Here is a 14156-nt window from a genome sequence, read left to right as displayed (position 1 = left end):
ATTAACAAAAATGTGTTTCATTTGTACTCCTAATTCTGATATATTCTGAAGTTAATTTAAATATTGTCATACGATAGAGAAAACTCTTTCCTCACCCCAGTATCCAGCAAGATTGTTGCATAAATCCTCTCACTTTGAAGTCAGAGAAGGAAAAGTAAACACTAGGGGCCATATGTACAAACACATTTTCCCATAGACCTAGAATGGGCAAAACTGCTTGCTACATCTGGCCCTAGGTTCCCACCGACCTTCTTTGAATGCACAGAAAATGTGATGAGATAAGAGCAAGATTTAAAGGCCTGTTTACAGAAAGGGAGCACTCAGAAGGATACTGTAAATAAGGTTTGGGCAAGGGAAGGGATGAACTCAAGCTGTATAGCCTAAAACAAATAAGACCAGAAAATTAAAAGCAACAAAATGTAAGTTACAAACCACAAAGCCAATTTCAAGCAACGGGCGAATGCATTCTCAAGGAAGCTCTCTGAATGTACTTAGTGACAGCTGTGGAATTCTTTGAGGGGAAAGTCCAGTATTTTAGTCCAGTCCGTATCTTGTAGAGGTTTGGCCACATCAATCACCCAGGTAGTATGACGAGAAGACCTGGAGTGGTCTCAATGTTGCAGGAAAGGTCTTGTACACCCATTCTATCAGTTTGCCACCAGTTCCTATGGTGTAGCTTCTGGCACACCTCATGTACGGTTAGTGTTAGGTGGCAGACACGAAATAGGGCACTTAATGATTGTTTAAGGTGGTTGTAAGTAAGGAGTTGACCAGGGTGAAGATGGTAGTCTGCCAGAAGAGTTTGGAAATTTAGTAGCTCACCATCCAGAAACAAATCCCACAATTTTAAGAACCCTGCAGCATGCCACTAATGGAGTTGCCCTGAGCACAGCCATCCTGTGCAAGTGGGAAGGCTTTACAAAGGTAGTGCAGGAGCACAGGGTTTCTTCATGTCTGTGAGTTTACAGTTTCTAGCAAGGCAAGAGAAAGATGTGCCTGATAACCCTGGATAGTGATCTGTAGAATGGTCAGTAGGAAACAATGAGCAGTGCAGTAAGCCCTCCTTAAAAGTCTTTACTGATAAACCCCATCTCATGCAGGGGGTGGGCAGAAAGCCAGCAAGCCAGCCATTGGACCTGTGCAGCTGAATAATAGTGTTCTAAGACTAGAAGGCCTAATACACCCGCAGTCACAAGTAGATTTAGAGTGGAAAGAGCTACCCGACAGCACCCCAGCAACTAAATCAGATGTGTGGCATGTCTGAAGAAGGAAAGAAGGATGAGCAGGAGAAGGTTTGCAAAATAATAAACTCATCTGAGCAGCACACCATCTTCACTAGTGCCACGTGGCCCACTACAGAAAGCAGAAGAGAAAAACCAAAAAGCAATTGGGCTCAGGGGGACCGTGATGCTCTGCTGGGATTTCCATCCTGCAAATCAGTGGGAGAATGATAGATATTATTCACTAGGTATTTTAAGGTAACTGGTTCCCAGTTCAATCTGAGGTCAAATTGTATATAAAGGGGGAAACAGTGCCACATGTTAAAGAAATGCTAATTACATTTTAAAATCTTTACATTTTGTTTGTGCAATGTACATCCCAAATATTTTGAAGATTCTATGTGTACTTGACACTTAGGGAGAACCCAGATCACTAGTTTAGCTTTTGCTCAATTTCAAAACCATTTTAAGACATGGACAAAGTGGGAAATTGCCTTGCAGTGTCTTGCAAGGGGTCTGGCCCCTGCTCACCCTTCACAAGCCCAAACAGCGGACCACTGCACCAAAAGAATTTGCGAAGGTAGGGGGGTTGCTGCTTATTCAACCACTTGACAGTGCCTCTTCTGTTCCTCTCCTGCCTGCAGAGATAACTCCAGAGGTACCCAATACCTTCCGTTAGCCTTGGTGGACCCATCTTGTCTGATTTTAGGAATTGTCCCACCTTGTTCTTCTCTTCCTTATTCATACGGTTCTTAGCAACAACCTCCCATTTGATCTCGATTGCACCCATCACAACCCAGCTCGACGATTTCAGGTTTGAAGCAAAAAAAAAAAAAAAAATAACGAAATCTCCCTTTCCCACTACCAAGAGGAGCACTCATAGCGATAAATGAGGGATTAAGATAGAAAATCATACTCCACTGACAGGTACAGAAGCACTCAAGAAAACATTGTATAGATAGGTGAACACGACACTCGCCCTCGTGCTTCGAAGAGATACTTACATCATTTCCATACTGGTCAGCGGGAAGGGACAAAGCATGTGCGGCAGCCATCGCCTCGCTGGGGCCCTGCGAAGAATGAGAGTATTAGAAACAACAGTGCTTGTGAACTTACAATAAAGCCCCACGGCCACGTCTTACGTGGATATTGTCCCATTGTACCCTTTGAACTACACAAGCTTTCACATATCTGTTTCTATTATTCTACATGCTCCCGTATCAGCAGTGCTTGAAATGGAAATAGAGGTGCACATACTAACTATTTAAGTACTCACTTGCTCCTGAGAAGTGCCGGTACTCTCCCATTAAATATGCTGCAGTAGTGATGAGAAGTGCAGGTACTCTTCCTTCCAAATTAAAGAAGTGAAGGTACTCAGTACCGGACAGTACTAGTCCATTTAACGCACTGCCTATCAGTGACCAACCACACCACGTGGAAGTGAGAAGAGCCCCTTCCACGCCAAACATCCTCGGTTTCAGACCACGAAATACCCTTTATTTTCACTAGACTCTTCATTAAACTCCCACAACCCGCCACAGACCTAGCCATGCGTCCCCCTGTAAAGGGGCGTGGGGGGAGGGGAAGTTGTGGAGGGGAGCTTGGGGAACAGTTAACATCACTATGATCCTTCTCTCCCAAAACTTCGCAGAGGACCGACTCAAATATATTCCATCGCACATCACCCGAACACCCCCAGGTTACCCCCGAAACACACCGCCAAGGATAACCCCACAGGGTCCCAAATCCCTTTCAACAGATCTTCTAGACTCTCACCCACCAGGTCTCCCAGACTCCTGGTGGCTCTGCTGCCTGTTTCTTCCTGAGCCATGATGAGTGAGGCGTGCCCAGCGACACCTTGTCACCTCTCACCCTACTTCCGTTTTCCTGCCTTTTGGATCACTTCTGTCAATCCAATGTCCCGATTTGCGCATGCGTAAATACGGCCTTGCGCTTGTGCTCAGATTTACGTCATGAGCGGTGGCCATAGCAGGGTCAGGCAACACGACCCTTCAAAGTTTGCCACCATCAACCCCTCTACTACCACATTATATAAGCTCTAGCGTTTGGTGCTAATAGAGGACGAGTAAGAGTCGAAACTCTAAGAGTCGAAACGCGAACCGATCCTTTATATCCAAGATGCATATTAGACAGCTAATTGCATGAAAAATGTGATAAAGATTCCTAAAAATGAAACAAATTCACTTCAACATTTCTTAGCGTCTCATTTAAGTACGCCCAAATATGTTACTACATCAACTGTTTATGATTGAAAGTATTGTGTTTTTAAACATTGATTCAATAATACCCCAGTGCTTTGACGACGTTGCCTAGAAATACAGAAGACGCATAGTTTTCGATATTCTCTGTATAAGTGACCCACATTGTTATTAAATGTGAATCAAGACTATTCTACATACACAAGTGTAAGAGACTTTTATGGATTTATATTTTTGCATATTACTAACAGTGAGCAAAATGCAATTCCATGCTTCGTTTTATATGTACGGACTGATGTAGTGCAATTACTTTGGAAACAAGTTCTGTATATACAGAAGTGTATTTTCTTAATATAGGTTAACTAAGGCACTTTTTACTGTAAAACACCATCTTGACCAAGATGGAATTCATCTCTTTCACTCATTCAGTGCTTCCCCACATACTGCATACTCCCCCTCCCAAAAGATTCACAGCAGAGAGTCAAGCTAAAATGCATTGAGATATTTCCATTGTTATTATTGTTCTGCTCATGACGAACCTTCCCCAGTTCAGCTGTAACTTGCAACATGTTGCAATTTCTTCCACTTGTTCAATGAGACCTATTACATGAATGCCAGTAGAACCACTGCTTTGCTACACTTCAGACTGAGACGAGACAAAATGAAAGGAATGCCAACAATTCAGCACTCTTAGTCTGAGTAATACATTTATTAAGGCACTTTTCAAGGATCGTATGGGGAAAGCGTAAAGGTCAAATGCAGCAACACAAATACACTTCTGAAAATAATCACAGCAGTAGAATAATAATGATCATAGAAACAAACAATGAAAATACACTACTTCAATCATGGATAATATAGCTACATATAGTGATTATGTATTCATACACAATGCAAAGCTAAACATAAGAATTAAAAATGCATCACCATGGGGCTTGACATGGACATCATCTCTTTGTCAATGTCAAGTTGGCAACCCAAACGACTGCCGAAAGAGAGAACCACCCTCAATGGGAATGTACCGTGCTAAGATACCCCCCTCCCGGAATCAGTTTGACCTAACCCCAGTAGTCAAGTTTCCCTCTTAAATACCTTGAAGAAGCTGGAGAGGAGAATTCTAGAAACTCCCCCTTCCCATAATGTAAGTTGTTGTTTAAACGCTGGCTGTACCAGTTTGTGTTGAAAGAGCACATTAGAGATTGGCCACATCCCAAGGTGCGCTCCCAAGACAAACTGTTCCCTGCTGTATCATAAACATTCTCTGGTACATCCTTATCTTTCCCTCACTGCTCCGTGTTATGTCCGTGCCTTGGTGAGAAAGAGAGCGAAAACATGTTGCACAAGCTGTGCGCGGAAAAATACCTGATGGTATGTGAAGCTAAGCTAAACACAAAATTAAGTCAATGGTCAAGATGGAGCTGGTGGTTAAATACGAATAGCATTCCACCGGCTCAAGATTTTTGAAGCCAAAAAAGACTTTATTTTTGCTGTCTGCTGCCTGAAATTGTCTCTGCTTCATTAAAAGAGAAAGGTGGTAAATTAAATACATTCTCCCGATTAGTCTTTTAAAAATGTTGGCATGTATGCTATTAATTCATCTGACACATAATTGTTAATGTATTTGTTTCTGATTCTAGCATCTCCGGATTATATTAGCATAGAGGGTGCAGAATAATTATTAATGTATTGGGTTAGTGCTTACATGTTAAGGTAATGTGATGTTGATTTTTCATGTGCTCTGATTTTCTGAAGAGATGATACATTTGCTCACACGATGATGAATGTGCAGAAATTCGTATTTCAAGTGCACAAATTGTGTATAAAAATCCTTGACTTTGGGGGTGAGCCAGAAGACTTTCCTATTTTGTTAGAGATGCTGCTTTATGCTTTTCTAATTTTGTTACCCATTGAGACTTAGAATATTTTTGATTTTTACACACCCTATAACTTTGCATTTGAGAGCCTTCATGACTGACTCTGTACCACTTTTTTATTTAATTTTTAATAAAAACCTGTTAACTTTCAAGTGATCTAGAACTCAATTATTGAGGGGACCAACTTAATCAATCTCATTTAATTAATGTATTGTATTTCTGATTTTTCATATATGTGAGGTGCCTTAACGCGTTGACACATTCTGTCATGGAATTGGTTTTTAACACTGTGGCCCTCATTACAACATTGGCGGTAAAAGGCGCTTACCGCCGTAGAGAAGACCGCCAAAACTCCGCCACGGCTGCGGACTTCCGCCACAGCTATTATGACCCACATCTCGGAATCCGCCGACATTCAGACACCCACACAAGACCGCCACACCAAAGGTCAGTGATAAACTGGCGAAAACAAAACCTCCACCGTCATGCCAACAGAAACAAGCCCATGCTATCACGACCCACGAATATACGCGGCGGTCTTTCAACTGCGGTATTCCATTGGCGGTACACACCACCGCGCTCAAAATACACACACATCTCCAAAACACCGCCACATTGGACAATTCCAAATACACACACCTGATACACATACAAACACCACTCCCACACACCAAACACAATATAAAACACACACCCACATCACCCACAAACCCCTACGACCACAATTCACGGACGAAGGCCAGATAGACAGAGAGCACAGCAACTGAGAACCCCACCACACAGAGGCACACAACACCATCACCCATACAACATTACACGCACATAACACCACACACCACTACACATCAACACTTACACCACCCCACACATCACCCACACCACCCCATGTCACGCCAAAGACACCCCCGTTTTTCCGAGGAGGAGCTCAGGGTCATGGTGGAGGAAATCCTACGGGTAGAGCCACAGCTATTTGGCTCACAGGTGCAGCACACATCCATAGCCAGGAAGATGGAGCTATGGCAAAGAATCGTGGACAGGGTCAACGCTGTGGGACAGCATCCAAGAAATCGGGAGGACATCAGGAAGAGGTGGAACGACCTACGGGGGAAGGTGCGTTCAGTGGTCTTCAGGCACAACATCGCGGTACAGCGGACTGGCGGCGGACCCCCACCTCCACCCCCACAACTAACAACATGGGAGGAGCAAGTCTTGACCATCATGCATCCAGAGGGCATCGGAGGAGTCGGTGGAGGAATGGACACTGGTAAGTTAAATCTCAACTATCATATCCCCCACCCTACCTGCATGCTATCACCCCCCCTCACCCCCTCCCCTATCACTCCAACTCCTCACTAATGTACTCATAACACAAACCACCCATCCCAACACCAAGCCCGCAAGCAAAAACAAAGCATGGTCACCCCTCACCAAAGCATGCTCACTGCACATACCCATAACAACCCCCTAACCATCATCACACAAACCCACACACAGGAATGCTTGCACTGGGGTACACAAACACCCACCCATTGCACACCATTACACACACACATGCAATAATCATGTTCTTATATCCCTGCAGGACCACTACGGAACGTCACCACACTGGAGGGTCCAGACAACTCCACTCCACCCACAGAAGAGGCCCACAGTGACGACAGCAGCTCTGCCCTACTGGATCCTGATGACCAGCCCGGACCATCGTGGGCCTCGGGACAGTCGGTTCCCCTTGCACAGGCACAGCCCAACACTGACCTTCCACCCTCTGGTAACACCAGCACAGCACCCACCCAGCGGGCCCATACCTCCGTACCCAGGACACGTCAATCAGCGGTGTGTCCACCACTACTGGGAACCCAGGATAACCCACCACCCCAACAACAACAGGGACCTGGGGGCAGTGGTAGTGGGCACATGGTCCAGGGGACGGAGGCACAGGAACACAGGGGAACTGAGAGGGCTGCTGTGCGACAGGGGGCGGACAGGCCAAGGGAACCCACTCTCCACAAGGCCCTCTCCTCCATCATGGGAGCATACCACCACTCCCAGGAGACAATGGCGACGGTCCTGGCCAAGTTTCAGGAGACCCAGCGCCTGCAGGAGGAGCAGTATTTGGGGTTCAGGGAAGAGCTCAGAACCATCAGCTCCGCCCTGGGCACCATCGTAGGGGTGCTGAAGGACATACAAAAAACCATGAGGGACACCGTGGCACTCCAAGGGGCCCCTGACACTAGCATGGACGATGAACTGCCCACCACCTCCGCCGGCGCTAGTGGACAGGACGCCCCGCCACAGGACCACCACACCAGCACCCCACCCCCTGCAGACGGACAACCACCCCGCAAGCGGTTCCTGAGATCCAGGAACAGGACAGAGCAAGATGGCAAGACCCCCGCCAGGAAATGAGACCACCCTGATTGTCCTCCCACTGTCCCACTTTGTTACCCTGTCCATACTGAAACTGCCCCAGCTCCACTTCCTATGCCCATATGGGCAGTGCACCTGTGTGACTAATGGACTGGACTCTGCCATGGACATTCCTCCACCGTCCCCCATCACCATATTACTACCCCCCTCCATTTTTGAGCACTTAAATAAACACCCTTGAGCCACAAAACAATCTGGAGTCAGTCTGTGATTTGCTAAATATGTATAATCAATGACAGTGTCAACATGCGTTTCCAATTGTAAAGCCAACATACCTATGTCACACATCACAAGTCCCTGAAGGATGCAATCAGATGACACACGTTGCTAACCACACCTGTGAAACCGTAATGGAAAGGTACAACTCAGTGACCAAATACTGCTATGAAATGACAGACAGGATAGAGGTAGAAGTGTGAAAGTGAATGTAATGGTTAAAAGAAAACTGTTCTCACCTGTGTGTCACTGGAAATATTGCTGTATGACTGACTCCCTGTTGTCTATGTCTTCTTCCTCAGCGTCCTCCTCATCACTGTCCACAGGCTCCACAGCTGCCACAACACCACCATCTGGACCATCCTCCTGCAGAAAAGGCACCTGGCGTCGCAAAGCAAGATTGTGAAGCATCGAGCAGGCGATGATGATCTGGCACACCTTCTTCGGTGAGTAGAATACGGAACCACCTGTCATATGGAGGCACCTGAACCTGGCCTTCAGGAGGCCGAAGGTGCGTTCGATCACCCTCCTAGTCCGCCCATGGGCCTCATTGTAGCGTTCCTCTGCCCTTGTCCTGGCATTCCTCACTGGGGTCAACAGCCAGGACAGGTTGGGGTAACCAGAGTCCCCCAATAGCCACACCCGGTGCCTCTGGAGTTGACCCATCATATAAGGGATGCTGCTATTGCGCAGGATGTAGGCGTCATGCACTGAGCCAGGGAACATAGCATTTACCCGCGAGATGTACTGGTCTGTCAAACATACCATCTGTACATTCATCGAATGATAACTCTTCCTGTTCCTGTACACCTGTTCACTCCTGTGGGGGGGGACCAGAGCTACATGGGTCCCATCAATAGCACCTATGATGTTGGGGATATGTCCAAGGGCATACAAGTCACCTTTCACTGTAGCCAAATCCTCTACCTGAGGGAAAACGATGTAGCTCCTTACGTGTTTCAGCAGGGCAGACAACACTCTGGACAACACGTTTGAAAACACAGGCTGGGACATCCCTGATGCCATGGCCACTGTTGTCTGAAAAGATCCACTTGCAAGGAAATGGAGCACTGACAGCACCTGCACGTCAGGGGGGATTCCTGTGGGATGGCGGATTGGTGACATCAGGTCTGGCTCCAACTGGGTACATAGTTCCTGGATAGTGGCACGGTCAAACCTGTAGGTGATGAGTAAATGTCGCTCCTCCATTGTCAACAGGTCCATCAGCGGTCGGAACACCGGAGGATTCCGCCATCTTCTCAAATGTCCCAGCTGACGGTGCTAGGAAGGACAACAGCAACCACAGAGTCAACAAAATCCCAGGTATGTACCCACAGATACATAGAACACGACACCAAAGACAAAAATCTTCCTGTATGTGTGTCGAGTGTAGGCCTAGGTATGTGTGACGCAGTTGTAAATGAAGCCATGTGGGCCCCTGAAATGGCGGCTGCCTGACCTCTAAACTGGGACAATGGGATGTGAGGTAACTGCGCTGGCGTTGTACACCGTCGCGGTAGGCGGTCGAAGACCGCGGCGCAATGCTGCATTGGTTAACATTGGACCCTATGGGTCCCAGGAGCCAATGATGAAGTGCGCCGGCGGTGATGATACGCACCGCCGCGGACATCACCGCCGCGGACGTGACCGCCATTTTCCATCTGTTCAATCACTCGATACCTGATCTTCGACAGGAGAGGACCTACACTGCAAGTGCTGCTGTGACCTCGGTGTGGAAGAGACAATGGCTGCTGCGTCTGGGGAAAGGGCCCCTGCCTTCACTGCTCAGGAGTTGGAGAAGCTTGTGGACGGGGTCCTCCCCCAGTACACGCTACTCTACGGTCCTCCAGACCAACAGGTAAGTACACAGGGAGCACGTTGTATGGGCTATGCCTGTGTGGAGAGGGCTGGTTGTAAGAGGGAAGGGGGCAGAGTGCAGTGAACATGAAGGACTGTGAATGCATGTGCCACATGGCAAGGGCAGGGATGTGGGCCACTCACTTCGACGGTGCTCTTGCTAATGACTTCTCTTCTTCCCCTGTGCATGTCATGTAGGTCAGCGCCCACCAGAAGAAGGACATTTGGCGTGCCATCGCCAAGGACGTCCGGACCCTGGGGGTCCACCAGAGACGGGGCACCCACTGCCGGAAAAGATGGGAGGACATTCGCCGCTGGAGCAAGAAGATGGCGGAGGCTCAGCTGGGGGTGGCCTCCCAACGTGGGAGGGGTGCCCGTCGCCCCGTGACCCCCCTGATGTTCCGGATCCTGGCGGTGGCCTACCCTGAGTTGGATGGGCGCTTGAGGGCATCACAGCAGACACAAGGGGGTGAGTTCACCCTCATTCTGGGGACTTTGCGCGCAGTTGAGGGGTCTGGGTGTGGGAGGAGGGCTGTGGGTTTCCCTAGGCCAGGGCGACTTCCATAGGCTAGGCCCCTATGTAATGCAGGCCATGTGCCACTCCACCCCACCGCAGGAGAGTGCCAAGTACAGGTATACATGCCCCTGTGGCATCCATGTGTGAAGATGTCCACCATAGCGATGTAGGCCATATCCCAGGAATTGCATCTGTAGAGGCCAAGAGCACGGCGTAGTGCAGGGGGCTGCTGTGTCTGTATTGTCCGCCAACTGTAGTGGTAAGCCATGCACTCAACCTGTCTTCATTCTGTCGTCCCCCCACCCCTTTTTCTGCTCTCCCTGTTCTTTTGTGCATCAGCATCATCAGGCGGAGGTACAGTGGCACCGGAGCACGAGGGAGCTGCATCCCACATGGCCATGGAGGGCCACACCACGGACTCAGAATGCACCAGTGGGACGGAGGGCGAGGGGAGTTACACGTCGGTCACCGGATCACCAACCAGCGACACAGACTCGTCCGCCGATGGGAGCTCCCTTGTAGTGGCGGCACCATCTGTGCCCCACACTTCTACAGGTACAGCCGCCACCCCCCATACCAGCACCGCCCTCCCAGCAGCACCTCAGCGTTCGCCCTGTGCCCGCTCACCCAGGAGGGTGGGCATCACCTTCGCCCCAGGCACCTCAGGCCCTGCCCCTGTCACCCCTGCTGCCCTCAGTGAGGAGGCCATTGACCTCCTCAGGTCACTCACTGTTGGGCAGTCTACCATTGTGAATGCCATCCAGGGTGTAGAAAGGGAGTTGCAACACACTAATGCATTCCTGGAGGGCATTCATTCTGGTCAGGCTGCCCATCATCGAACCCTGCAATCTCTGGCCTCAGCACTGATGGCAGCCATTGTCCCTGTGTCTAGCCTCCCCCCTCCAACTTCCTCCACCCAGACCCAATCCCCTGTACCCCAGCCCATCCCAAGCACACCATCAGACAAGCATGCATACACCTCAACACACATAAGTAGCTCAGGCAAACATAGGCACCACACATCCCACAGGCACTCACACAAGCATCACCCACATACAGACACACCAACATCCACTGCCTCCACTGTGTCCCCCTCCTCGTCGGCTCCCTCCAGTGTCGTCTACACTCTCACCTGCATGCACTACATCTACAGGCACTAGGACTCGCACCAGAACACCCAGCACCACACCCCGCTCACCTGCACTCACCACCCCCACTACCATTTACACGTCCCCTGTGTCCTCTCCCAGTGTGTCTGTGACGCCCCCTCCCAAAGTACACAAACGCGGGCACCCACACACCCAACATCTATCCACCTCACGACAGCCTCCAGTACCTGCACCTGCACCCAAAACACCTAAAGTGACACCTCCTACAACCACCTCCTCTTCCTCCACTCCCAGGCCCCCTCCAGCTACCCATCCCAGTGTTCATCAGAAACTCTCCCTCAGCAACGTTGACCTATTTGCCCCCATCCCCACCCCTCCAATTCATAAGTCCCGTAGTAGCGCCTCAGCCAAAAATACTCCAGTACCAGTGGTGCGTGTTACAGGTGTGTGGGGTGCACCAGCCACCAGGGCAGGCAGTGTGACACGGAGCCAAAGCACTGCCAGTCCACCCCCTGTAAAGCATCTCAAGTTGGAAAGTGGCCGACGGGACAGGGTGAAGACTCCTGGTGGCAAAACTGCTCACAAGGGTCCCAGGGGGATTGCAGAGTCAGCTGTGACTCCTCCAAAGGTGGTGAAGTGCCAGAAAAAGTCTGCACAGTCTGGTGAGAGCAGCACGGCGGAGAAGGGCGCCATCATCCCCGGCGGCCGGGACGCCAGCACCGTTGTCACTGGAAAGGAGACCACCGCCGGAGTCATTGCCCAGGAGGGCAGGAGTATCGTCACTGGTCAGGAGACCACCGCCGGAGTCATTGCCCAGGAGGGCAGGAGTATCGTCACTGGTTAGGAGACCACCGCCGGAGTCAGTGCCCAGGAGGGCCCCGGCTGCCACAGCCCCGCTGGGCAATGAGGGACCGTCATGCCACACACCAATGCACAGGTCAGAGACCGCCATGGCAAAGCACCGCTGAACAAGGAAATCACCGCCATGGTGAAGACCGCTGAACAGGGCAAAGCACCGCTGAACAGGGCAGAGAACCGCTGAACAGGTCAGAGACCGCCATGGCAAAGCACCGCTGAACGAGGAAATCACCGCCATGGTGAAGACCGCTGAACAGGGCAAAGCACAGCTGAACAGGGCAGAGAACCGCTGAACAGGGCACAGACCGCCATGGCAAAGCACCACTGAACAAGGAAATCACCGCCATGGTGAAGACCGCTGAACAGGTCAAAGCACCGCTGAACAGGGCAGAGAACCGCTGAACAGGGCACAGACCGCCATGGCAAAGCACCACTGAACAAGGAAACACCGCCACATCAAGCATCGTTATCCCATGTACAGCTGGGACTGTGACTGAACAGGAACCGTCACGGGGAGCCTAATGCAGTGTGGGCACCATTCCCACTCCAGAACCAGTGGAGACTGTTATCCACTTGAGAGACTGTGGCTTTGCACTCCCCAGGATGGAACAGTGGGCAAACCACCCACTGTATGGACTTGAGAGACTGTGGCTTTGCACTCCCCAGGATGGAACAGTGGGCAAACCACCCACTGTAGAGACTTGAGACACTGAGGCTTTGCACTCCCCAGGATGGAACAGTGGGCAAACCACCCACTGTAGAGACTTGAGAGACTGCGGCTTTGCACTCCCCAGGATGGAACAGTGGGCAAACCACCCACTGTATGGACTTGAGAGACTGTGGCTTTGCACTCCCCAGGATACATCAATGGGCATGGAGCCCCGTTGTGGATCTGGCGTGGTGCTGTAATCCGGCTGAGGTGCCCCCCCCTTCCCTTCCCCCTGAGGTGCCTGTTGTATTTCTATCTGATGCCCCAGCAGTGTTCTTTCCGTTTGTGAACAGGTATCTATTGTGGGCCTCGCCCATGCATTTTTGGACCAGTGGTGCACGGACATTGATATGTGCATACCTGCACTACTTTACGTAATGTATATACTTTTGAATGTGTATATATATATCTGTATATATTTGGTAACTGTATTTTGATACATTACAATTTTTTAACTGATTTCCTTTTGTCTTTGCATTCTTCCGGGGGGTTGTGGGTTGTTACTGTGATGTTTTGAAATGCATTGGTGTGTGTGTTGTAATGTGCGAGGGTGAGGGTGGGGGTGTTGCGTGTGTGTCCCCCTGACTTTTGCCTCCCCCCTCCCCTATGTCGTAGGTGCAGTACTCACCATTGTCTTCGCCACCGCCGTTGCTGGTGTTCGTAAATGAGCAGGAAGACAAGGGCAGGTAGGATTTGTAATTCCGGCTCCATGGTGTCCTCCTTCCTCGTGGGATGTGTGGAAGGTGAGCGTTTTCCCATTGCAAAAGCTGTTTCCGCCATGTTTTTATCCACGGTGAATCCACCCCGGAAACGGTGGCGGATTGTCGGGTTGTGATACTGTGGGCGGTACATTGTCTACCGCCTGTCTGTTGGCGGTGACCGCCGCGCTGCTTGTCTGTACCGCCGCGGCGGTCGGAGTGTTAAAGTGGCTGACTATGTTGCCGGTTTCCGCCACGGTCATGATTCCCTTTTTTTGTCCGCCGGCCTGTTTGCGGTATTACCGCACCTTTAACACCGTCCGCCAGGGTTGTAATGACCCCCTGTGCCTGTTCCTGTAAGTTGTGGGAAATCTGATTATGGTAAACTTTGAGGTGTTTCAGTTTTGGAGTAGCATAATACTCCCTAAGTTTTAAGCCAAACCAGCTTTGTT

The 14156-nt window shown here is 49.9% G+C and overlaps 1 protein-coding gene across 1 annotated transcript in view; it reads right to left on the bottom strand.

Annotated features, from left to right (window-relative positions):
• Positions 1-3139, bottom strand: part of PBDC1 (polysaccharide biosynthesis domain containing 1) — an 83634-nt gene extending 80495 nt beyond the window's left edge. The window contains exons 1-2 of the mRNA XM_069213987.1: positions 3001-3139; positions 2225-2290 (exon numbers count right to left, since the gene is read on the bottom strand). Of these exons, the coding sequence (XP_069070088.1) occupies positions 2225-2290; positions 3001-3051 (117 nt within the window). The 5' untranslated portion in view covers positions 3052-3139. The remainder of the gene's footprint in view (positions 1-2224; positions 2291-3000) is intronic.
• Between the last annotated feature and the right edge of the window lie 11017 nt (positions 3140-14156).

The sequence above is a fragment of the Pleurodeles waltl genome, chromosome 11 (assembly GCF_031143425.1).
Source record: "Pleurodeles waltl isolate 20211129_DDA chromosome 11, aPleWal1.hap1.20221129, whole genome shotgun sequence".
Lineage (NCBI taxonomy): Eukaryota > Metazoa > Chordata > Amphibia > Caudata > Salamandridae > Pleurodeles > Pleurodeles waltl.
This window is presented reverse-complemented; position numbering and strand designations above follow the sequence as displayed.